This window comes from Prinia subflava, chromosome 2 (genome assembly GCF_021018805.1).
Source record: "Prinia subflava isolate CZ2003 ecotype Zambia chromosome 2, Cam_Psub_1.2, whole genome shotgun sequence".
In the NCBI taxonomy this organism is placed as follows: domain Eukaryota; kingdom Metazoa; phylum Chordata; class Aves; order Passeriformes; family Cisticolidae; genus Prinia; species Prinia subflava.
Genome location: NC_086248.1, coordinates 82170729 through 82197713, shown reverse-complemented (window position 1 = coordinate 82197713; position 26985 = coordinate 82170729). Strand labels below are relative to the sequence as shown.

The 26985-nt window shown below is 35.3% G+C and overlaps 1 protein-coding gene across 2 annotated transcripts in view; it reads left to right on the top strand.

Annotated features, from left to right (window-relative positions):
* LRPPRC (leucine rich pentatricopeptide repeat containing) overlaps positions 1-26985 on the top strand; it is an 87755-nt gene that overhangs the window by 26624 nt on the left and 34146 nt on the right. For both annotated transcript variants that reach the window (XM_063390797.1, XM_063390796.1), the window contains exons 14-25: positions 1914-1983; positions 5024-5051; positions 7311-7368; positions 8511-8617; positions 8830-8907; positions 9237-9290; positions 9997-10110; positions 11318-11448; positions 12879-12964; positions 14608-14812; positions 22410-22534; positions 23167-23273. In XM_063390797.1, coding sequence (XP_063246867.1) covers positions 1914-1983; positions 5024-5051; positions 7311-7368; positions 8511-8617; positions 8830-8907; positions 9237-9290; positions 9997-10110; positions 11318-11448; positions 12879-12964; positions 14608-14812; positions 22410-22534; positions 23167-23273 — 1163 coding nt within the window. The remainder of the gene's footprint in view (positions 1-1913; positions 1984-5023; positions 5052-7310; positions 7369-8510; positions 8618-8829; positions 8908-9236; positions 9291-9996; positions 10111-11317; positions 11449-12878; positions 12965-14607; positions 14813-22409; positions 22535-23166; positions 23274-26985) is intronic.

Here is a 26985-nt window from a genome sequence, read left to right as displayed (position 1 = left end):
CAAATACAGGTGTGCCTGGTGTATGGTAAATGTATATATCAAAAGTACAACACAGGCAGGTAGGGTAAGTTGAATTCTGTCTTACTGTCACAAAATTAGTATCACAGAGTATATTATTTAGCCATTGTCTGTGAGTTTAAATCTTGTAGTGGTATTTCTGTTTACAAAGACCAGGGTTAATAATTCATGGAGACATATCAAATTTCTTTGAACTTGGGCTTTAAAGGAAGCTACTCCTTAAATAGTTTACCAAGCTGAAATGAATGCTAGTAAATCTAATTAGCACCTATGTGATGATAAGGCACAGATATTAAACAGCTGATTTTTTTTCTTCTTTTTTGGCTTGTCTCCTTTTGCGGTATTACAAAGAGGGAAAAATAGATGCAGTATGGAAAATAGTTTGAGATTGTCTCATCAGTGTAGTCAGAGGAGGCAAAGGTTGGTTATTAATGCTGGCTGCCATCTGGGTGTATTGATCCAGCTTCTTATGCCTTCTAATGTATAGATTTCGGCTACTGACAAGATGAAAACTCTGAAGCATCAGCTGAGGAATCTGGGCACATAAGGCAGTGTACATGAGAGCCGCTTTTTCCCTTTATCATGCCGTTCCATTCCACTTCATTGTCAGCCCCTTGATTTTCTCAGACTTGTTTGTTGCTAAGGAAACCAGGTTGCCGATTGTCAGCAGCAGCTGAGCATACTAACATGCTTTTCTGCTTGTCTTTTTATGAGCAAAAAGTTTAATATACTGCTGGAGACGAATTCGTATTGAGTGTCTTGAAACCAACTTTACCTGAGATTTTCAAACAAAAAGAAATGTTCCAGCATTTAAAACTGGAGTTAGACTAAGGGAGTGCTCTTAGCATGTTCTTGCCTTTGACTTCCCAGGTTCCTTTAGAGCTGGTGTTTTTATTTTGGTTATCTTCTACCATATTGCAGCCCTTGCCGAAAGGGCCCTGTGCAGTCAGGTTTTTGCAGTAGTTAATTCCATTGTGAAGCTGAAGTGAGATGATGATAACTTCATACAGGACATAAATGCACCCACTACTGTATTTTTTCTTTGCTGTTCTACGGTGCTGGAATGAGGGACAGCAATTCTACAGGAAGAAGGTAGAATGCTATGGAATATTTAGTCAAGAAATAATGTAAAGATGAGGACATGAAGCATAACTTTAAATGATCTCTCAGGGACATCTGATTTTAAGGGGTTTTGTAGTTTCCTTTGTGTTCAAATATTATTGTATGTAAAAACATGTAGAACTGTATATTTGTCTCTTTTTTTCCCCTAGGTTTAATGTATATAGAACTACTTTTTCTTTCTTGTCAGGGAATTTATACTAGCAGAAGCAAACACTTAAGAATTGATTTTTGCTTGGATTATTTAAATTTTATTTTTATTATTATTTAAGAACATAAACAGCAAAATTTTAAAACCTATTTTAAGGCAAGTGTTCAGTGTGAAAAAATTAGCAAACCATTTGCCTTCAGTCGATTTTTTTTTTGTTCCAGGACTTCTATTAATATGTCAGGTTTTCTTGATTAGTATTATTTGAGGTTTGTTTTGCTTTTTGGAATTGGTCTTGTACTTTTTACATATAAAGATGCTTTGTGCAATTAAAAATTTGTATAAAAAGGTAATTTATTATCTATTGACATTAAAGGCAATGTAGAGGGAAAACTTCTCACTTTCTGAATATTTGATTGCTTTTGAAATGGAACAGATTCAGAGCTGATAGAACCAGGATTGTTTCAAACATTTTGATATTTTAAATCTTGGTTTATAAATGTTTGTCAGCATTTAGTAAACTATCAAAATAGCTTTTCAAGTAATGGTCTGGTTATGTGACCTGCTGAGTTGTTGCAGTTCACAGATTTTTTGACAATGCCTTGAGAAACATTGCTTTCATTTACAGTGTCTTCAGCAAACACACCTGCCATTGATTGTCGTCTGTTTAGAAACAGCCTCATTTTGGGTTTTAAAAGGTAAGGTTCTTACATAAATACCTTTTTCCCCCCTATGTAACAATGTTACCCCTCTTTTTTGTCTTGTTGAGCGCAAGACAGTCCAGTCTTTTGCCCCCTGCTCCATGTTTTAAAAGTAGCATTCCACATCTAGCAGGAGATACTGTTGTTCCTCCCTACTTTCCTCATTTTCCTTGCCTCTGCTATATAAAAGCATACGCTTGAAACATTATATGTAGCAGATGAAAAAAGAATTTCATTATTCTTTGTTCTGTGCTATTTGCCAGTATATAAACTTAAGATTGTTAACATTTGGAGATTTATCTTTATTCACTTTTTTTATAAACAGCTATGCTACTGTGAAATTTCCCTAAAGATGATCACTATTAACCAGTAAAGTCATAGGGTGCTTGATGAAGATGAAATACCAGTAGGAGCCTGGCATATTCTGCTACATCTGCTAACTTTCTGTGCCCTCTGGCTGAATATGGCTCCTGAACACTCACATGTAACACCTAGCTCTGAGCAACATTGCCAGGACTTTATATTCACAGTCGTGGTTCTGTTCTGCAAGGAAGGTTCCTTGTGAGTTTGCAAGGTTGTCTTAAGCTTACACAAGTATATGTGGATTAGCAAGCACTTCCATCACACACTGCTTGCCCCAGTCAAACGTTTAGGAGTGGGAATGGTAGGGTTTTTTTCAGCATGCCTACACCACAGGGAACAAGAGAAGTCACCTAGTATTAGTCTGGACCAGGGTTTGAAGGCTGATTCTGTTATTTCCTGGAATTTTGTAACAAATGTGAATTAGAACTCTGAGTTGGATATTAGTAGAACATAACAGGTGAATATGACCAAAATAATTTCCTAGTAAATTTTATGTTCTGTCTAGCTGGTCCTGCTGTGTCATGGGAAAAGGAGGAGAAAAAGCAAACCAGTGTTGTAATTTTGGTTTGTTAGCTAAGCCCTAGCTGGCCTTGGCATCCAAGGGATAAGTGAAATAATGTTTTAGATCCAGTAGGAGTATACTGCTGTTCCTTTAAATAGTCAACTCCAGAATCATCTGTTTCAGACGTATTTATTAAAGTAACAGATTTTCTAAATACATTTTCTCTCTGTAAGTGTAGATAAATATCCAACTGAAGTAGGACTTTGACTAGAAAGCAAACCATGCAGATACTTACCACATACAACCAAGGCTAGCCTGAAATATCCCCGCCACTGAGGAACTGTGCAGGTGTGCAGAAATGTGATTTAAAGTATCTTTAAATGTCATCATCTTGCTAGCAAACCAGTTGCTAAAAATTATAGTCTGCTCAAGTGAAACAGTTGCTCTTCTCATAGTGGGAACAGTTCCTGCTGTTCGGATTACAACAGTTATTGGACATCTGAGCTAAAAACTCAGAATTCTGATGGAAATCAAGGTCAGGGTCTTTGGATGTGATATTTTTGGAGGATAGGGTGGTGGTTTTTATTTTTTACTTCAGCTTTCCTTGCCATTTTTAAGTGTGACATTAGTTTTGTTTATCTGTTGTGGTGGTTTTTTCTTTTTGCCTTTCTTGCTACCTGGTGTCAGACACTGTGTTCAAGGTTGCCTGTGCTCAGATTTTACCCTTACATTATTTCTGAAAGCATACCCACTCATGTTGCCTTTTCTGTTTTAAACTTAATGGCTAGAACAGCCTGAGCTTGAAACTCGAGGGTATGATAGGAGAGAAGAAAGAATATTTGTGGGTTTTGTAAAGACTACAGCAGAATTTTATTTCTAAATGCAGGTCTTGAGTGTTCAAATGAACAAAGTTCAGGATTGGAGTACAAAAGTACAGGGTAGGGCTGCCAGGGACGCATGAACAATGTCTGTGGCAGACTGGTTTATGGATTTCTGTTGAAACTGCTCTTCTCTAGTAACTGCTTCAAAGTATTCCCATTCTATTTGCCTGATGTACCATTACTATTTCAGAGTCAAGTACTTTAGGAAATTGATGCATTTGATATCTGCAGTTCATTGTCATCCTGTCAGTGGTGGAGTGAGTTCACCCAACAAAGCTTAACTAACCTCACAGATGGCATTTTCTTTTCCCTCTGTGTGGACCTGCATTTGACTCATTTTCAAATACAAGTGGCAGTTGCACAGAAAGAAAAGATGTTTTGTAGGCTTGAACTTCCAAAATAAAATCCTAAATTTCTGTGAATGTGTTCAAGCTTTTGTGCATCTGTTCACCCTGAGATCTTATTTTCCTCTAATGAGAATTACAGGAAGATAAAATTGGGTCGTAAGTTTTTGTTCTCTTACCCTTGCCTATGTTAATACTGTTTTATGGTTGTCGAAAAGTTACAGTTCTTGAAAAGTTACAGTTTCTAATGAGAATTATGAAGTTCTACGGATTACAGGAAAACATCAGGTTATTAATACTTGAGACAGCTGGTTTACATTAAGATATCAGGGGTTTTATACTTTATTGAACTGGTTGACATGACTATTCTGTTTTGTTTTCTACTTTTTAAAATCCTATGTGTTTCTCTCACTAAAATGGACATTATACCTTAAGAGATTTGATTACTTTCTTTTTTTGCATAGTATAAATACATTAATAGCTGCCTGTCGTTATCTTGGTATATTAAAAGTCTAATGCACAGGAGAGTTAGGGGTATTTTTCCTAGTAAATTCTATGTATCAAGTGTTTTCTGTGTAAAGTGCAGCTTGTTTGAGGGAAGCTTATTTTCTTGAAATGCTAAATAGAGAAGTATAAAACAAAAAAAATACCATTAGCATATGTTAAAAAATTGAACCAAGACTAAAACTAAAACACTTTCTAATCAAAAGTGATCTATTTGGAATGTCCCATTATTCAAAGTTTTTTAGCAGAAATTATGACTGTATAGTAAAAGTCCTTAAATTTTTCTGTACAAAATTAGTTTAAACAGTATGTGGCAATTTATTGTATTTTAATTTCATCTAAGTAAGACCCTTAGTGTTGATGTTCTGTGTTGTTTTAAAGAAAGCTGCAAGAGTAAAATCATTTTGTTGCTTTAATTTGTTATCCTTTGCTGCCCTCTTCAGCTCGGATGATGTACATCTGTGGAGCAAGGTAAGTGGAGATAAAACTGTAAATAAAATCAAGCTTCTCTAGGCATTGCATGTTTATAGTGCATTATTATAAATCTGAATTCTGAGACTGAAAATTGTAGACCTGATTAATTAGAGCAAGACTTCTGTCAGTGACAGATCGGACAAGTGTATCAAACTGAGTTTTCAAATTGGACAGTTAAGTGAAATTGTGGAAAAATCAAATGTGCTGTTACCATGTGATTTAGCTTATTCTAGTGCAATTTTTAGGTCAGTGTAGTTACAGCTGAAGGTGGTTGTAGCTTCTGGAACAAAGTCTGCCATGGTTGTGCCATCTCGCATCAATTCACTTTCCTGCCCTCCCTAAAATTTCTTACTGTCCTCACACTGCTGCTAATAAAATAGTAAGGCAGGCACAGTTTTTCAAAGTTACTGTTATATGACTTAAAGCATTGAAGTTAAAGCCAGATAAAAGAAATTAGCTGGAGGAACTCAAAGGGAAATTACTGATCATCTTGCCAACCCTATGCTAGGGCTGCATTAGGAAGACACTGCAATATGACTTGGTCATTACATTTTGCACAGCTTTAGAATAAAGGAGATGTTGGCAGATACTGTTTTGGATATGGTTTCAGAATTTGGGAAGGGATGCACTGTGCTTTTTGTTGTTCTTCAGTACTCTAACTGCTGATTAATAAAAGCACATTTTAGATTTCACAAAGAAATCATGGAATGAAATGGAAATTGAGATTTGGGAAGTCACTCATCAGTGATTTGCATAAAATCAGTGCAAGATTTTTTTGTGTTTTACTACCTTTTACTGTTATGTGATGATTCTGGTGAGAGGATGTTTTTGTCTGCTGCCTCTCTCCTTCCTTTTTTGCATTAGAAAAAAAAGAGAGAGCAGGGAAAGAAAAAAGGAGGTCTCTTATTGATCACATTATTAAAATAATTTTGGAGGACAGAGAGCTGAAGTCATGGTGGGTCTGCATGTGAAGTCATATCTAGAGTTAATTCTGCTCTTCATCACAATAGAAGACAAATTTTGCTATCTTCACTAAATTTAAGAGTAAATACATGCACTGAACTTCTAAAATAAGAAATGCTAACTTGGGAAATAGATAGACACCTAGAAACAGAAATAATATTACGCTTTTTTCTGTAACTTATCCCTTTTAGTATACTGATATTTGATTCAAAAGAGCTATTACTACTTCCTTGGATTTTATTGCAGTGTGTATTGATTTGTCATAGGAGGATAGGGCAAAAAGGACAGTAAAAAAGCTGTAGTTTAACTGTGAACAGTGTCCATGGTGTTGGTAGAAAAGTAATAGATAAGGTCAGTTGCATGTTTGGTATTTTCTGTCTTTATTTATCTATTTTCATCAACAGTTGAAGGTGAGAGTTCCTTTTCTTTTGTCATCACTTAAAACACAGCACTTTGGCAGTGAGAATGCATCTCCTTCTGATTTTGAGATTGCATTCTAGCATCATAGGAGATAAAACAAAAATTCCTGAAACACAATTTCAGTTTTTAACTGAAGATTTAATAAATAAAAATTATTTAATTCCCTTAACAGTCAAATTATTTTTAAAGTGATGTTGCTTTGGCTAAAGTATTTTTAGGTAAGATGTGGGGGCTTTCGGGTAAATGCTTTTCTTGCCGAGGCAGTAAAATCTATATATTTCTTTGGTTTGCATGATGGATCAAACAAGTGCTAAATATAGTTGAATGTAATTAATTTTTATGAACGCATGTTTGGTCATTCAAAATTGCATTTATTTACAGCAGCTTATTTACAACTAGCTGTCCTAGCTAGTTGTAAATAAGCTGCTTAATTCCAGCAGAGCACGATAAATGTTGATGCTTTATTATTTTTTTGTACTTGCTTCTTTCAGATATAAAAAACAAGAAGCTTTCTAGGACAATTTCAGCCTTTTGGTAAATTGGAGCATAATTGTAGCAGCTTCAGGAGTGACACGCTTTAAGCAGTGTCTTAGGATAGCTAACTTCCTGTGGAATGATATATAAACAGAATACTGCAGAGCTCTCTGTCTTAATGCTGTACCTCAGAAAGCATTTCTGTTTGCAATATTTTCTCAAGAAAACCCTATTATTGACCAAAAAACCCCTTTGTGTTTCTTAGGGAATGACTATGATGTGGTAAAGAATAATACTTTAACAGAGAGATGCTTTATTATTTTGAGAATTCAATTTCAGATACTGTTTGTCCTTGCTTGCTTCTTTTGGCTGCAATGTACGATTATTGTGTCTTCCCAGATAACAGAACAGTTGTACAAGGATGAACGTTATTGCCTGACGCCTCCAGGACCAACTGGTAGAGTTTCAATTTCTATGATTGTAACTTATCCACAAATCCGTTCTTCTGTGTAATGATGGGTTTGAGGGATTACGACAGTAAACACTGATTGCTTCTTTTTGAAAGTGAAATTTGAAAACATGTTGGGTAAAATCCTGATTCAAATAATCACAGCATATTCTGTGAGATCCACGAGATTTTTTTTTTTGGAATTATAAACAAATCTTGCTGATAATGATTTATTTTTCTAAATGTATAGATGAAAACAGAGATTTAGAAGGAATACAGTATCAGTGCTTAAATACTTAAAAAAAAAAAAAGACAACCGGTTTTCAACCTACTTTTACTTTTAGTAGTACAGGTACTGATTTTTGAGGCAAAGTGGTACTTAATATCCCAAATCTTCTACCTTGAATAAGTCTCCTTTTTTTGTTTAATATGTTTTTTCAAAAAAGGCTTGTTTTTTCCCCCTCCTTTCAGAGCCAGAGGGGCAAGGAGGTATGAGGACAGCTAACCTTTGGGAAGACAATACTTGATGCTCTTCCTGTTCTGGGAAGAGCTACAGGACCCCACACATTTTTGCACTGCATAGATAAGAAACTTAGCATAATTTGGTGAAATCTGTTCATCTTGACTTTCATTGGCTAATAGGCAGTTTTTTTGCAGTGTTACTTGCTCAAATGGTTCAAATAGTTTTGTATGCCGTTATATTAATATTACAATACTTAATGTAGCTTAGTAATGGAATATAATGTGTAAAATGTACAGAATAAATATGCAAAGTGTTAGAAATCTGTTTTTTCTTTTGAGCAATGACAAAATATTTGTGGCAACTATTTGGGGTAGCAGGCAGGAAAGGGGGGGAAGGCCTTGGGCAGTACCACTTCTGTCACACAGTAGTGGAAAAAAATAGATTGAAGTAAGATTCTGTACTGAAAAGCTGTCACTAGGTCTGAAAATAATTAATATTCCTTTCACTCACCAGTTAGATATGTGCTCCCAAACCACATAATCTCTATGCCTCAGTGATCATTGTTGCCATTTCAGAGCCTCTCATCAGGGTGACATCTCACACCAAAATGATTTCTTATAAATTAATCTTGATAACATGACAGTCTCGGTAATTTTAGTGGAATGCTTTCTCTTGTTTTTTTCCACAGAAGCTGTTGGCTATTTTCTTTATCACTTGATTGACAGCATGAGTGACTCAGAGGTACAGGCCAAGGAGGAGCGTTTGAGACAATACTTCCATCAGCTGAAGAAGATGGTACCATTTCATTTTTTGCTACATAATGCCTGTCCTGCCTGACATGTATCTATTAGGTTTGAAATTGCTGCTTTTAAGTACAACCAGACCACTTCTCAATGACATGCAAGAGCTGGAGACTTGAATTACGTCTGAGATAATTTCTGTTAGACAAATTTCACTTTGGTTGTGTTTCAAAACTCATAATTTTTTTTCCCCACCTCTTGGTACAGAATATAGTTATCCCTACAAGCCACTGCAACGGCATTTGCAGACTGCTGGACTCCTCTCAAGTTCCTGAATTAATTAAGGTCTGTGGTTCTATAGCAATTACTTTGAATCTAAAAAAAAAATCTCTGAATATATTCTCCTTTGCAAAATAAATATCTTCATGCCGTGATTATATGTAAGCCTTTTAACCTTTCTATGATTTTTGCACTGTTGTAGTTGGTTTCATTTCTAATGTGAAAGGGATACATTTAATAAGGGCTGTTTCAAGTCAGTGTAATAGTGCTGCAGAACACAGCTTTTTTTTCTATTGCTATTATATAATTACCTTGAACCTTTTTAGTATGATACGCTTACTTAGAGCTTGAACTTTGGGGGAGATCAGTGATATTTTTGTCTTACTGAATTTCAGGATGCAAGGTTACTGTGTCCTAAAAAATCCCTGCCTACAGACAACATTCCAGAAGTAAGTAAATTCACAGATAGCTCTGCTTGTTCTTACTGTAATAACACTCTTTGGCTGTGGCGTTTAGATGAAGTGTAATCACTAGCTTTCAGGTCATGGAAGTATATTAACGTTGTTTCAATCTACCATTTGAAGTTCAGAGGTTACTTTGCAGAGTAGGAGTAAAGGCTGGCCAGATTTTCACATAGACCTGATACTTGACCTTGGAGTTGGCTGAGGTTTTGTGCCTCAGTTTCCCTGTCTGGTAGGTATTTTTTTGAAAGTTCTAGTTAGTTAAGAGTAGTGGCTTGAGTTTGTAAATTACAGTGATCCACTTGAGTGGCAGGAACCGTATAAATCCATACTGCTTCTAATGGTCGAGTGTCAAGTCTTTCCATTTCTGATCTGAGGGCAAAGTGGAGAGGGAAGAAGAAACAGGCTTCTCTTCCCTACTTCCCTGAACACAAAGAACCGAGTGTGAGAGAAATAGTAATGTTGACCTTTGTAGATATGCAACTTAATGTTGGGGGTTTTTTTACTGTATTCTGACTCAAGTCTTCAATTAGTAGGTACTGTTTAAACAGATAAAAGCACCTTAAATGATTAAAAAATTTCTTTGAGTATGAAAGGAGAGGATTATTTTGTCTGTCTTTTATTAAAGTGATCCGACAAGTTGTTCAGGGAAGGTGTTTTTGCAATTGACATTCTTTCTGTTGCTCCCATTTAGAGTGCTAAATCTGACGTGTCTGCTTTGGAGAAGAAACTAGAAAAGCGAAAAGCTGAAAACGAGCCTATTACAGATGTCTTGAAACAACTCGTGCTTGCTCTTTGTGAAGAAGAGGTATCATAAGCAATGCAGAGATAATTGGAAACACATAGCTATATTTTTAAAGGGACATAAATGACTGTGTTATGGAAAGACATAGTTAAGCAAAGACAAGTGCAGTGCTTCAGGTTTCATGGTTTGATGCTTATAAATCAAACATAAGTGCAAAAAGCAATTAAATCAAAAGGTTAACTAATTTCAGCAACACCTTGAATGGCATGTTTTGGGGTTGCTGAAGTTTGTTTACAATAATCTGCAAAGTGAATGATAGTAACAGCTGTGATAGGTTTATCATACATGCCAAATGTCCTTTCAAGCCATGGCTCCGGTCTCTTATATCTAGATTGTCAAGCAACTGATACATGCACTAGTCATTTGCAATTCAAATATTACTAGGTTGTTAATGCAGGGATTGAAATTCCATTTTCCTGCAGGAGGAAAGCTCTTCTGAGATAAAGGGTCTCTTGCCTTCATTCGGCAGGCGTCCAGCTGTAGTTTACATTCATTTAGTGTGTGTCTGTAATTTGTGGGGTATCACCACACTTTTGTTCGGTTTCTTGTTCAGTGTGATCCTGCCTATAAAGCTGGATGTATAGGAGCAGTAACAGTTGTGCAGATGATAGCACAATATCCTGTGTTGCTACGAACACAGTGTAGAAAGAGTTGTATATCTCAGCTGTGTATCTCTACAGTTTTGCATATGAAGTAAGCCTAGATGCAAACACCGTTGCAAGTTCAAAGAGTCAAATGTATGAATAAGACTTTATAAAAAAATAAGCTTTCTATGGAATTATTAAGTAGTTTCTTATTCTTTAGAAAGCAGTTATGTTATGTGTTTGGCAGTGTACTGGGTGAAAATGGTTATGAATTCAAAATATATAAGAACTGTTTTAGAATATGCTAATCATGTTCATGGTCTTGGGATTAAAATAAAAGAAGTCTCTTACATTAAAAAATGCAAGAAATATAAATGCAAAGCAAGAAAATTTGTTTAGAAGTCTATTCTCAAATTAATGTAAAAGGTGTTTTACAAAAATAATGTCTGCAAAACAACTTTCACTCTTAAAATTTGCTAAAGCATTACAGCAGTGTGTTTTCGTATGTGATCCTACACTACTAAAAGCACTAAAGCAGTCATGTAACTGCACACTGCATGTATAAGATTCATAATGTCAGATTGACTTTTCCTCTAGTTCACATCTTTGCTTTGTTCCTTTTTTAGAATATGCAAAAAGCCCTTGAAGTGAAAGCCAAATACGAACCGGACATGGTTGTCGGTGGCTATGCAGCCTTAATAAATTTGTGCTGTCGACATGATAATGTAGAGGAGGCAATGAACCTGAAAGAAAAAGTGTAAGTACACCGGCACTGAAACATGTCACAGAGATTTATGCTGATACACAGACCTTGTTGAATTAAGTAGGTTGAGTATTAACCCCCTCATCCATTTTTAATTAGTTTTCCCCAACAATGTATGTGCATTTAAAACAGTCATGGGTGTGGTTTTTGGAAAAAAAAAATTGCTTTGTGTAATTTAACAGTAGAAGCAGACTTTGTGTGGTCAGTAATTTTTTTTTAATTTTTATTTTGAAAAAGGCAGATTGCTACATACGATGTGTTTTATTTTTGTTTTAAACATGCATAGTGTCTAAATTAAATTTTGGCTTAATTTACAGTTGAAGATAAGTACCTTTATTGCGTGTTACAAAGCAGCTAGAATGTGTTTAGAGTGCAGGACACCTATATTGTTTTTAGAATAGCAGTGTTTGAGTAGTGTTACTTTAAGACTGTCAACAAGCATTCTGTTTTAAATTTTTATATTCAGTTGTTTGTATCTTGGCTGTAAAAGTTAGCTCCCAGCTAAAACATGCCATGCGTGACTTAGCGCAGAACAAATTCTTACAATTGATCCTTCTATTTGCCCCTTTCCTTTTTTTCCTTGAAAGGCTCCTTTTGGTCTGATGCTACAGTGAACCAAAAACAAGTTATATGTATTTCAGGTTCTCTCTCACATACACTCACTAAGTACTGCCTTAGGTTTTACAATAGGCAGGCAGGTGCTCATTACACCCTGCTAGTGTTAGAAATGATCTGAAATGATTGAGCTATGAATATCAAGAATTTTGCTACTCTACAAATAAGGGTTGTTTATTGGCTTTGGCTGCACTTCTGCTCTCACACAGTCCCCAGAGTGAGCTTGCAGGAAGTGAAATTCAGTCTTCTGCTGGAGTTTCACTGCGGTAATGCATTTTTACTAATGTGCCTCAAGTGCAGCCTCATATTGCAAAGTGTTTCTTTGGATTGTTATACAAAGAAACAGCAGTGGAGGAATTAACTTTTAGTACTTCCAGAGAAAAGAAACAACACATAGCAGAAACTTAAGAATAGTAGCCTTAAACTTAGGTGAATAGTTTCAACCTCTCTGTGGAAGAGATTATAGCCCTGTTCCAGTTTTTTCCCTGTTCTGCGCTGTTTTCTTCCAAGGCTTCTGAAAAATACCCTATTTTATGCAGTAACTACCCAATAATTAATTAAACCACCTGACTCTTTCTCAGAAACATAACCTTTGGCTTTTGAGGGAGGAAAGGTGCATGGATCCTATTTTTAAATTGTGTTCTAATGATGCGTCTTTTCAATTCTATCAGATTTTTCCTTTAAGACTCACTATAATTTTTAGCTTTTAGTGCAGTTGTTGTGTTATGTACTTTTAAAAATAAATCTTTAAGCTCAAGCTATAAAATGTGAGCCTCTGTTGATAAAATTCTTAATGCTTTAATTTCCAGCTTCCCTAGGAATTCACCTGTTGCTCTTGACAGTGGAAAGTACGTAGCACTGATAGAAGTCTTAGAAAAGCATGGTAGACTAGAAGGTAATCCATTTGCTTTCGTTGTGTGTTTCTGCTATATAATAAAGGTATCTTGCCTCAAGAATAAAAATGTGAGTTGATATTAATGGTATATCATGTCCTGAAAAGTGCTTGAACATTTTGCATACAAATTTGCATGTGAATTCAACCAGAGATGCTTGGACAGTGCAGGCCATTAGTTTTAATGGATTGGCAAGCTTGTCATTTACATTTGCACAGCTCAGTGCTTTTTGCATTTCTGCAGCTAGTTTTTATTAGCATTGCTGTTTGGATTGAGTTTGAAGATCATGACTTATGGCACAAATTGCGTATGTGCCTAGACTAATGGCTTTGTTTTTGCTTAAGAAGGTCTGAAGGCTGAACATAAAACCTATAAAAATAACCTTCTCATAAGAGCCAAGTACTGCAAAAAAATAATTTAACTTTTCATAAAGTATATATTTTTCTGTTACTATTCTTTTTTGTATTTACTATTGAATTTTATATTCAATCTGTAAACTGCCTGGAAATTTTGGCTTTATAATGAGTGTTTTGCAAACTGCCTATTTCATATTTCTAAATGTTTGCATTAAGCTGTTAGCTCTTTCATTTTTTGTAATTTAGTCTAATATAGTTCTGTGGTTTACATGGTTCGGTTGATCTTGAAAAAGAACTCTAGACTGTCATTAGCTTTAAAAGGTGATTCTGAATATTGAATTCTCTGATTTTGTAGAGTAACAGCTACATTAATGCTAAAAAACATGGTCTAAGCCTAGACACAGAATGTAATTGTTTCATTTAAAACACCGTAAAATAAAACAAAAAAGCTAATATAGTTTTTTTTTCATGTAAGATCTTCTTTTGAAATTTGTCTTGGCCTCTTATTAAGCTTACTGTTAGAAAAATAATAAACAAAGCTGATGTTGTCCAAATCATAATAAATCAGATCATGTCCACCTCTACATTAAGCAGTTTGAAAATACGAGCTTGCTTTTAAGACCATAAATGTCCCTCAGAAAATAAAATAATTCAGAAATGTAGCCAAACGTAAAGTGGTCAAAACATTCTGTCAACATCCAATAATTAAGAACATTATAAAAATGCACTTATTCCATATACAAAAATGTTTGTTTCCGCCTTGCTAATGAAGCTTAATGAACCTAATGTTTTAACATGCAGTCTGTTAGAAGGCTTTCATTGGCTCTCCTTGGCTAATTAGTATCGACACAGCAAACAGGCCCTATCGGTATCAGACCATTAGTCTGGCTGTATATACAGTGTAAACATATCTTTATTATCTGGCCTCGTGACAAGCCATCTGCTGAAGAAACAATGGAGTGATTTAGCAGATGTTAGCATTGAACGATAAAAGCATCCATTTAGCAGAATCTTGCAGCTATAGGGCAGACTGTACAGGGTTATGTGGTGCAGAGTGGGCACACAGTTCCTATCTATAATTTGTAGTCAAAGTTGCAGCAAAATGATAAAACCATGCTATTGTGGATTTATAATTGTAGTCTCGTTTAGAAATGCAAGTAGTAATTAACTTGAAATCGGCATTATACACCAGAATTTACATTCCTGCTGGGTTTGAAATGCTGTTTTAATAGCAGTTTGTTTTCCCTACATGAAATTACCTAAGGGTCTTTTGTGTTGTTTCATTGTAGATGCTATTAACATTCTAAGGGAGATGAAAGAGAAGGATGTTCCTATCTCAGGCAGAACGGTCGCATCTTTTCTCCGCATTCTTAATGCCGCTGCCACGCGAGGTGAAGTTGAAAGAGTGAATCGATTACACGACACCATTGCAAACCTGGGCTTGGTGCAAACCACTGCCATTCATGCCCCTCTGATTACAGTTCACATTGAAAAGTAAGCTACGCTTGGGCTTCAGATGAAACCAGTTATATTTATTTGTGTTCTATGACCTGTGTACGCAACTCGCAGCTGCGCATACGTGTCTGGAAGTGCTCACGCACACGCAATTACTGAAGTGATCTTGGAGCAGTAATGAACAAATATGTTTTCTTAATTTAGGGAAATATCTTTTCATCATCTAGACATCATGTCATGATCTCTGGGAACAACAGCTGTGCTTTATGGGCACATCAGAGTTGAAGTGGCTATATGTTGGGATATGCTTATGAATTAGTTTGTTCTAAAGTCTGTTTGACAGGATAGCTATTCAGAGCATGATAGGTGCAGACTCAGCTCTTGTGGTTAAGTGGAACATGTTTTCACATCAAGACAGCAGTGTTTTGCTGTGCTTTCCAATATGTCTCAGGTGAGTTGCAGGGCAGTTAGTGAACAGTGAGGTATTTTTAATTCACATAAATCAAATAATTTGATATCATTGCTGGTAGGCTGCTGTATTGCTGAATTTAAAATGCAAAGAAAATTCTGTCTACTCTGTTACATTTGAGAGATTTTGCCTATATATACTTTTAATACCATTTATTAGAGAAAAGGAATTTTGTACAGGCATTCTGGTAGGAAGTACCTTTAATTCCATGTGCGTTATTCTTTTGCATATATTTTCATTATGAAGTGTAGGATATTTAAATTAACAAATGTATGAACTATATAACAACTTCTTACCAAAATTAAGACAAGAATCCCTTTTCGTTTATCGTATGCATTATTCTTTTGTGTGTCACTTATGTGGTTCCTGGATTTTCAACACTTGTAGCTAGAGTTTATGAATCAGTTTTTTGATATTTGGTTCATGTAAACAAAATGTTATTGGCATGAATATAACACCTGTGAAATAAGTGGGTTTTTCATAGTGTCGTGTAAGTCAGCCATGTAGAGTTTTTTAGTTCTTGTAGGTATTCTGGATATGCAAGGCCTGTATAATGTTTCTGTATTGAAAATTCGTGAAAAAGAGGTTCCTCTTGGTAGACATGTGTACATTCTCTTTTGAAAACAGTGTTTTAGTGAAGTGGTCAACAGTTAGGAATGTAGTGAACATCTTCTCAGTCAATGGCTCTGCCTTGGTTGCATCACAAGGCAGGCAGATGTTGATGAAAATAATTTAACTGCAATCATACGTAACTAATGTGTCGGAAAAATATCTGATCTGCTTTGCAGTGCACATAAGAGCAGCTGCATTTTACATAATTGCTTTATGCACATTGACGTGCAGGTTGTACCTGGTGCTGCTTGGGCTCTTTTCACTTGAGATATAGTGTATGATCATGTAGATAAAGGTGTGATCATGTGCAGATGAAAAAGGAGACAGTATTGAGTGTTATTTTAATTTGATTCCACTTTTTTTTGGATTATGAGTTTTTGAGAAAACTTTATAAAAAGTTGGACTTTTTTTATTAATAAAGGGACTTTTGATGAGATCAGATTCATGAAGGAGAAAGTAGCTCCAGACTGTAGAATTGTATGGCTAGAAGTCATTAGTCCTCACCTGTAGAGGTGCTAATATATTTCATATATATAAATAAAACACAAAATAAGCTAATTTCTTATGGATTTCTACCACCTTATGAGTGGAGAGAATGCATCTTCTCTGATGGTAGACAGAATTTGGGAGGTTTTTTCCTGCATAATCTGTTTAGGAGGAATAACTGCATTTTCACTGGGATGTTTGTTTTTGGCAAGGGGAAGCTGCTGTGGTTTGGGGTTTGTTTGTTTTTCTTGTTAAGAGTAAATGCTAAGAGTATTTTGGAAGTTACAAGTGACTGAAATAAGTGTTAATCATTCCTTTCAGTAGCAGTACTTACTATTTGCCATCCTACAGCTCAAGTATCATGCTGAAATGTTGTCATTTAGCTGCAGGTCATGCCTCTGAAATAAGCTCTGGGATATTTTAAAATTTTCTACAGTAGTGGTTGTATTAATGTTTTGTGTTCTTAATTTATTTCAAACTTTTTAATTGCTTGTAAAGTAATCTGTGGTTCATTTTTGAAGATTTCAACAATTATAGGTATAAACTGTTTTCATCTACCCTTTTCTTCCAGTCCTGAATATTCTTAAGTTCTTATTAAGTCATACTGCAAGTTAAAAGTTTTTAACAGAGCATAGAAAAGAAGAAAATGTTGATGATGGACAGCATAACTTTACAAAAGCCAGCATTATAGTAGAATGGACATTCTGCCATGAATATTCTGGAAAACATTTAACAGAATTAACTAGAGAAAGAACTCCTACTTACCTTTTGTTTTTTCTGAAGTAGAATAAGGGGAACTACCCCCCTGCACTGAATTGTCTGATTTTTATTTCTGACCTTGAACAGTTTCTCAAGATGGGAAAGTCACATTAAAAATTGAGACAGTCTACATGGTCTTGGTCTGTCATATAATGTGATAAACCTTCCTTGGATTGTGTGACAAGTCTGCAAGGATATAAAGAACTTGTACTTTCCCTTAAAATGTGTCTTAGTTTTGAACTGGTTCTTCCAGCTGCTGATAATTAGAACATCTTGTGTTACCTACATCATGTAAAAGTTATTAAGATTTTTAAGGATTGTAGTTTTGCCTGAAGTTCTCTACCAACTCACCTTTGAGAAAAGAAACAAAAAAAAAATCTTCAGGTTGGAAATTTACTATTTCCTGATATAAGAAGTGCTCTTAAGTGGAAGGAAGAAAATTTGCAGGTAAACGGTGGAAGCATTATGTTACAGACCATAGGAGTAAAATGTTTGGTCCTTTTAAGTCTGGGAACACAAGCAGTTAATATCTGTATCTTAAATGATAAAAAGGCTATAGTTGGATTGTTTTTCTTTAAAAATAGTTAGTGTATTTTAATACAGCATTGTCCAGTAGGGCATTGTGTGCTCATTTGTCAACAATCTCATATAAACTCATTTTGATTCCTTTCATATGTAGTAGACAGAGCATGAATACAGTGCCTTGACAATTTTCCTTCTGTTTTCATGGAGTTAAAATCACCTGTGATTCTGTTCTGTTTGAGATCATTCTGTAGCACTTACAAGTTATTTGACTTTTATATGCACTTTTAAAAATAAGCATCTTTGTAAATTAAGTGGTATTTTTAGTGGGGGACACATCTTTCTAGTGGGGACAGGTTTTTTCCCAATTTTTTTAGTGGCTTTATTTCGGATATTGTATTAAAACTCCTTATGTATTGCAATGAAATTAGGGATGTTTGGCTCTCTTACTCCATTATTGCAATTAGGAATTTAGCATCATCAGTTCCAAAGGACAAAAGTGTCTCATTTGCCCTATGGGGACAGGACAGTGATAAGATGATTTTTCGTCAAGGATCATTGGGTCGTAATTAAGTTACATTCATGGCTATTGCTTTTTGAAGGATGATTGGTAAATGACAGGCTTCATGTGCTTGCTATGGACAGTGTTCACTAGGGTTTTTTCTCCCTCTGTCAGAAAATCCTGTTGAGTCTGATAATGTAAATGTGGCATTTTATTCTGAACAAAAGAGCAGGGAAATGAGCTATCTTGTCTAATCATTCAGTTGTTTAACACCGACTTCCAGTTTAGACTCAATTGGCTGGAAAGCACTTGACATGTGAAGTTAGTGCTGTTCGGAACGCATGTTTGAGTAAATTTTAAAGTAAGTGACAGCTAAATTGTACCTAGGGAAATTACAAAGCCTTCAACACAGTTAATTTTTTGGGGAGGATTAGTTGTAATTGCAACACCAGTCTCCTTGAAGATTCCTTAGTACAGCAAATGAACAGAAGCACATTTAGCTCTTTCAAGAGCCCGTTCTCTTTTAAAAGAATAATTTTTGTAAAGCTGATTGTACCTTGCTGAATTGACTTCCCTCTACACTAACATCTGCTTCAGATTTGTAGAGAGAGATTTGTTTTACCAGGCTACCCTCCACCCCCACCCTAGAGAGTCCCTTTTTTCTTTCTACCTCTCTAGTGATTTCAGGTTTGAGAGCTTTACAATCAGTAAACCCCTTAGGTAAATTGCCACTTCACTAAAGCTTTATGCATAATGTTGCAGCACTTCATTCCAATTAAAATCAATATTTGGAGCCTTATTTTTATCAGGCAGACTCTCTGGTTGGAAAAGTTGTTTATTACAAGTAAAAGGGTTAGATTTAGTGCTGCATTCTTGAAGCAAGAGGGGAGTGGCTTGTTAAAAGTGAGGGGAACTGAAATATCCGGGCATGGTATAGCCAGTCCTGCTACAGACTGTGTCCTCCAAACCTTCCAAAAACTGAGTAATTTCTGCTCTTCAGGTAGCTTTGTGTGATTAAATTTGCCCACACAAATATTTTGGATGATTGGACCCATAATACCTTCATAGCCATTCTAAACAGAAACCAAAAGAATCAAGAAACTTGGTGTCTCAACCTGAACATCACTTTAGCTGGAAAATAAGGCCCAAGTAGGACTGACTCTTCTGGGCCAAGCAGAATGTACTCGTGGCTGAGGCTCCTTCTGTCATTCAAAAATAATAATATAGCATCCTTTTTAAAAGGGCACATTTCAAAGTGCCTGAAAAATACACCTAATCTTTAAGTGGAACAGGTCTTAGTCCTGAACAGATAATATTTCTGAGTGACTTAAAGCTGTAGTATCTGACCAACTCAAAATGAAGCATGGATCATCTATGTCCACACTTTAAATACTGTTTATTGCAAACTGATGCTGGAAATCCATTTTTTCCACCATGGCTATGAGTATATGGCTTTTTTTTTCCTTTTTGACTTGAACCATATTAATTAAATGGTAATTTTAGACAAGGCTTTTAATGTCTTAGAGTAGTAAGTATCCTTTGAGAGGATAAAACCGTGTTTGACATGCATAACTTCTTACAGAAAGACTCCCAAATACTTTCACATGTACAGCTGTTTGTTAGTTTAAAATCATTGTCTAATAGCATTTTCTTAAAATGCAGAACTTCTTCTTTTATGCTGTTATTTTATTATAATCATTATAAGAAACACATTAAAATGTTACCTCCACTTGAAATTTGAAGTTTACAGTGAGTTCCTTATTTTCATTTTCTAAAAGGTCTGTAAAAGCTGCTTACAAAAGTGGCTGCTGGTACATACTTGGAGTTAACTGCAGTTTGTGACAGTTAAAAAATACTGCAGATTGTAAAATTATAGAAGGTCAAGTACAAGCATAAGCTCGCTCACTTTTTCTTTGCAGTAGTGGTACCAACAACTCCTTTGTGTAGTCTGGACTTCTCTATGTTTTATTGTTCTGTATTTGTCTTTGCCAGTTGTAGGATTTTTGTTTTATAAACCCCTTTCTCTAGTAAACCATTGATGACTCGTTGATTGATTGTCTGCAACTGAACAAATAAATCTGATTTCAGTAGATTCAAACCAACTGTAACTGTGTGTCAGTGTGTAAGGTACAGAACTCCTCAAACGCAGGCTCCCTCAGCCCTTTTGAGCAGCAAGTCCCAGTAACAAGTACAATATTTCCATTTGTTTTTGTCTCAGGTCTTAGCTGACTTTTTTTTCTCTGCGTGTGCACTATTAATGCCTTCAGAAGTATACATGTAGGGACTAGAAAACTGTTAATGCTGCTGCTTGAATGACATTCCAATTATTCATTCATTTATTGATAGCTTTGACCTAAAAACAGTCACTTTAATCCTTTAGGAATACAGCCGAGACAGTTCTATAGCTGTTTGAGCATCAGTCTGAAAAGCTAGATTTATCACTGAAAACTTTAATTTGAATGTATAAATGTTGTTGTGCCTCCTTAGAAATTGAGTAGTTTTCTGTGAAACTGTTTTTTTTTCTAGATGTTAACTGAACTTGCATCTAAAGCAGGAGAAAAATACTGATTATATAAATCTTTATATCTGACTATGGTAACTACCGTAGTATTTCGCTTTTATGACAGTAATCTAGCCTGCAACATCTACTTGCAGTTTTGAAATTAACCTGTAATTTAGTCTTCACCCCAAATGACAAAAATTCAAATGACTCCATGGGGTGCCAGAAGATGCACTGTAAACAGGGCTCAGTAAGGGGGATAAGGTAGAAATCCATCATCTTAGGTTCTTTTAAAAAATGCCACTATTACTGTATAAAATTAATTCTTTTTCTGTGTTTTACTGTTGAAAATTTTAAAAATATTAGCCTAGATAATGATAGTAGTACATAGTAGTTTAGATAGTTCATTCTTTGAAAAAGCAAAATCTGTGCTGCACAAAAAAATGCAATGTGAGGAGAGGACATCTGAATTGGGCTTGTTTTAATAGCAATATCTTGATTTGTTAAGGTTTTCTTGATGGAAAATAAGGTTATTACAGGAGTATTAAATCATTTCAAGTTAGCCTTTCAGCTGCTGATGTTAAGTGATCTTTAAAAAAAAATTGTTTCCTTTGGTAACTTACATCACTCTTATCAAATAAGGCTCTTGAAATGTAAAATGCAGTCTTACTGACTGTGTGGCTACTTGCATTTTGTGTGTGTGGTCTTGGTTTATTTCAGCTTAAACCTTATCCTTCAAAGAATAACTTCACATATTGTTTTACCAGTGTTTCTCTGGTTGCCCTTGGTTGTTTCTGGTGGTTTTGCTTTGTTTGGTTTGGTTTTGTTTCAAGACTGGCTTGTAATCCTTTGGAAAAAAAGGTCTGGAGCAGATGATTAAGTGCAGTTACTTACAGAGTATGGAAGGTTATTTTGTATTTGCTGTTACTGTGATTGTTTTTATGACTTTCCAGTTTTGCCTTCTAATTATGTATACTTCTCAATGTGTTAATAGTGCATGCGTAGGGAAAAATTCAGCGAAGGATTGAGGTACCAAAAATGGAAATATTCTGTGTGTTACTTCTACTTGCTGCTCAAGGGCTCCTGACTAAATGCATTTAATGCCATCTTGCACACTCACTCACTACTACTACATGGATTTACACTAGTGCCATGTCTCTATGACAGGGATAGGCCAGCATAAAACACGTTTTGGTACCATACTATACTGTTGAATTAACTGCAAAATTTGTATTTTTTAAAGTAGAAAATATTTGTTGGATTCTAGTTTTCAGGAATGGACATCAATAGATGATTTATGGGCATTCTGTTAAGGTGTAAAACCAGTGCAAAGTAATCTAATGAGCTGTGGTTATCTTACTTATCTCTGGAGATCTATACTGAAACAAAATACCGTGGAATAATTGTGAGGAACTTAAAAATTGGAAATGCCTAAGGTGATACAGTGTACATGGTATTAATTACAAATGAGAAAAATAAAGCTGTTCAACACTTAAGTGATTTTTCCATGGACTTTGGTTTTTGTCCTATGCTAGGACATAGCAAAACTTAAGAGTATTGCTCAGAAGTTGAGTGCATCTAATGCTGAGGAATATTCACACCTTTGGCTAATTTGTAGTGAACAGTGGTCATGGAAACAAAAATAATAAGAGCTGAGGGGGGAATAAACATTTGGATTATAGACTGCTAAATGAATTTTCTGTGAAATTTTCAAGATTAAAGTGGTTTCAGCATGCATTGCTCCTGCTCAAAGTGTTTTTATTCTTCTTTTGTTTCATTCCACAAGGGATGACATGCCTGCAGCTCTGGAAGCTTTAATCAGCTGTTACAAGAAGTATGGAAAAATACTTCAACTTCATAACATCTACTGTAAACTGGTAGAAAAAGGAGATGCTGATCTTCTACAGAAGGGTTAGTTGCATGTAATCAAATGCTGTCTGCTAATATGAAGTGTTTTCCGGGGGTTTTTCTTCCAGGATTTTTATATCACTTCTTTAAACTGAAAGGAAAAAGTTGTTTGTCTTTATAAGTGTTAACTTCAAAGCACTAATATGATGCCTGCATTCTTCAGATTGAAAAATTGAGTGTAATTTTAAACATAGAACAGCTCTGTTTGTATAATACATCATTGAGCTCTCCAAGATTAGTGCTAATACTTATTCTAGCTATGTATGTTATATTAAGAAACAAATTAATAGCAACACATCACAATAACAAAACAATACATCTGTTTTTCAAATAGCTGGGCAGTTAACAAACTATATATGCTCTCTTTCTATGAGCAGAGCATGCCAGTATAGTCTGTTCTGTTGAATGTAGTTCAAAATGTAGTGCAGATGAACAGAAAAACATTTTAAATATGCTCAACCACAAAGCTACAATAAATTGTGTCATGTGTTATAATCATTCTGTTTGTTTCAAAATTTATCCTCCTATAGCTTATCTTTTATGAGGCTTGGAATACTAGCATTAGGAATGTGTGACATAAATACTGAAGTACTTCAATAGATTGAGTAAATTAATGAGTTCTATTCTGTCTTTAGTTTCAGACTTTATAAGCAGCGAATATGGTGACATGATGGCTCTTTACGATCTCTTCTTCGCCTTCTTGGAAACAGGAAAATACAAAGAGGCCAAGAAGGTCATCGAGGTGGGATTTTAACTACAGTACTCTAATCGTGCAGCTATTTAGACTCTTAATTAGAAACATTTAAAGTTTTTAACCTTTAATTAGACTTGTTCTGATTCATATTAATGGAATGCAATCCCAGTAATAAAAAACCCTCGGCCAGCTTTATTTTGTATAATTACGGTTCAGAAGAGAGACGGTCGTCTTGTACATTGAAACTGTTTCCTCACTTTTTCAAATTTGCTCTTATATATCAAAATGATATTTGCATATTAAATATCGGATTGTGGAACAATTAAATTAAACTGGCATTCCTGGGTGTAAAGTTGCTAATCCTCTTTCCGAAGGAATTCTTTGTTCTTAAAAGCACTGGAATTTAATTTGCTGCAGACCATGCTCAGATTTATTTGTAATGCTTGTCTACAAGTTAATCAGCCAAACAAGCGCTGTCTGCTACTGTTTGGCATTTAATTTAGCATTTCTTCTCTCTCTTCCTTTTCCAGGGTAGTAAGCAGCTTATAGGAAGTGGTAGGTGACAAACTTGGTCTATTTAGGATTAGTATATTTTATCTAGACTTGATTGAAATTGTGCTTACTGAAATTGATAAGTCAAAGGGGCAGCTGCAGAGTCTGCCCAGATTGTGATTATTTTTTCTTCTTAACACAGTTGTATGTTTTTTAAATGCTGCATAAGTTTTCCACTTAATGTATGGGAGGAGGCATCTTGCAGAAAAAGTAATAACTTGTCCTCAGCATTTTTTTGTATGCACATGCACAACTCCAACCTAATTTTGGGGTGTTTTTCCTTCCTGAGACAAAGAATGCTTTTTCTCTTAGTTCCCCTTAGAGTATCTGAAATACCAGCTCTCCCTACTTGAATTGTCTAATGGAATTCTTGTATTTAAAAAATCTTAACTGAAGATCTGTTTGTTTGTCTGTGGTGGAACAATACTGTCCTGCTGTGGGGTGTGTGGATATTGCTAAACACAGTGTTGAAACATTGGTATTTTTGTTCTGAGAGGGTGTTTTGGAGCTCAAATCTTATAATACAGAAGAGCAGAAATATCACTATCTGACAGCAGATGACACTGAGGAGTTGAGTATTTTTTACAGTGATTAAAGCATATAGGAGGTAAGAGTATGAAATCTGAGATTTGGAAGTAAAATTAAAACTAAATGAACAAAACTGTTACGTCGTGATTTAGCAGCTCTTTCTTTGATATTGGCATTTAATTTCTCAGAATTTCTATTGGTATGTGAAGCTCAACAATTGTGAATAAGGTAATAAGCAAGTTATCAAATTGTTTGGGCTCTGAAACACTTGTCATTTTCTTAAAACGTGCCAGAGTTTCTCTGTAGGTATTCAGTATTTGGTGATTGATCATAAGTTCCTACTAACCACAGATGCTTAGGCATAAACCTGAACATCAAATATCTGGAGACTAAAGGGAAAATTTCCTGCCCTTTTATGCTAGTTAAAGTATTTTTATCTAACTTGCATGAGGTATAAATTAGAGCATTGTTTATGCTGTGGAGGAAGAGCTGGTTTAAATTATAAAATTTTTAGTAGTATAGGAATTTATCTAGGAATAGTATGCATGTATTTTACTAGTGGAAAAAGTGTCACAAAATCAATTACTGTATGGTGCATAATATTTTAAGTATGCTTTGTTATGTCACAATATGTTAAGTTACTTCAAAGAAAATGTTTCCAAAAGGGGAGGACAGAAACCATATAACTGATATTCTGCTGAAGAAGAAAATTGTTCATACTGTTTTAAAACATAAGCAAGTTCCTATTTGATTGTTGATTTTTTTGGGAAGTGAAAGCCTTAATCAGTTTACTGTGAAATGGTATATATGTATATATGTGTGTATATATATATGTAAAATGAGGTGTATGTGTCTTCTTTTCTCTAGTTGAGTGGATTTTGTGACTAAATTACTTCTCTTGAAGGTCATCTCAGATTATTTTTCTATCTTCTTTGCTTGTAAAATAATTCAGTGAAGGAGATCAGTTGGTGCTGCTTTCTCCTTTAGATGCTGTTGCACGTACCTTTAAGCATATACTTTATTCAGGTATTGCTGGTTATGATGGTCAATGAATTTTAGTAATATTTGTTTTGAAAAAATCTGTGGAATTAATAGAGTATCTAAAAGGATAGTAATAAAGCTGGAAAAAATACTCCTTAGATGCTAAGGAAATGACAGTGGAGGGTATGATTGCTTAAATGGGATTTTTACTCATTGGAAACCACTGCCTCTGCTTGCTCTTGCTATTTTTGGAAATTAAAGGTATGCTAGATGCTTATGTGAAACTTAGTGACAATTGCTGCTTTGAAAAACTTGGAACTCAAAGCCCCAGGAATGAAAAAAATAACTCTTAAATCTCAAATCTTTGGTAAAATGAGAATGGGTGACAATACTGGGAAAGGACAAAGGCTTGATTTGAGTGAGATTATAAAAATCAGGTCAGACTTGTGTATGTTACATTATCTGGCCACAAATGTGTTGTGAATGCATATATATGCAAGATCATGTTGTGGGATATAACAAGAAAGCTGAAAGCTCTGGGTCTTATCTGATTCATGGAATAAAAGCAAGACTAATCAGAGAAAGAGAGTGTGAGAGGAAACAAAAGGGAAATGCAAAAATGATGAGGCAAAGAATTTGTCTGCCCAATGCTAGAACAGCTAGACTGAAGCACGTGGTGATTTGGTAGTGGGAGTCTCTTGTGAGGCGATGCTGACTGGAAGAGAAGCTGTGTTGGTTAGACTGCAGGGGAAATGCTGTTTCAGAGGCATCCTGGGGTTTGTGTGAGAAGGTAACAGTTTGCACTGCTGTTGAACTGCTGTGTTAAGCACTTGAAAGTCTCGTTCTCAGAGATAATAGCTACAAATAAGGTAGCCTTGGCTGGTCTGTAAAGTGTAAGTTATTCTAGCTGGAGATTCCTTATCCCCAAAGATGTGCTGGTAGATGCTGTTCTTTACACTGAAAACGTGTTCTACCAATGGGTGCTGTAGTACATCACGACATGATTTAGTCTTAATTGCAGCTCAACTGATGAGCTAGCTTTTCTCTTGAGTCCTTCAAAAATGAACATGTCAAAACAAAGTTGGCACATCTCTCTTGCCCCATACCACAAGGTCACATACTAGCTTGCTTTCCCTTGGATTGGCACAGCAGGACTTCTATGTCATCAAATCTAGCTCTGGATACTTCGGATTTTTCCCTTACTTAGAAAGGCAGCTTAATTGCCTTTTGTCCTTGAATTTTGTTTTTCATAAAGAAAAAAGTAAGAAAATTAGGTCAGTATGTTTTGCCTTTAACTAAATTAAACTACTTTAATGCAGGCTAAAAGAAAGGATGGGAATTTTCAATAAACAGGATTAGGGGAAAAGGACCTTCTAAAAAATACTTGCTTTACCTATCCTCTAAAATGTTCTCCTATTTCGAAAATACTTAATCAGATCTCCTCTTGGAGAGGTCTTACATAATTATGTGAAGAGAATCTAGAATTGTTTGGTCTTATGTTCTTCTAAGTCTGGTATATATAATGTAAAAGAATGTTTTTTGAGCCTAGTCCCCCAGCTCTCTCAACTTTTTACCTGTTGCCTGTACTGGACAGTTAAAAGTCCCTTTTGTTTACTCAGCTGTTGATTGCTACTTTATTAAGCAGCTGCTTAAAGATTTGTACTAATGGGAAGGTCATCCAGAAGAGTATGAGTGAAAA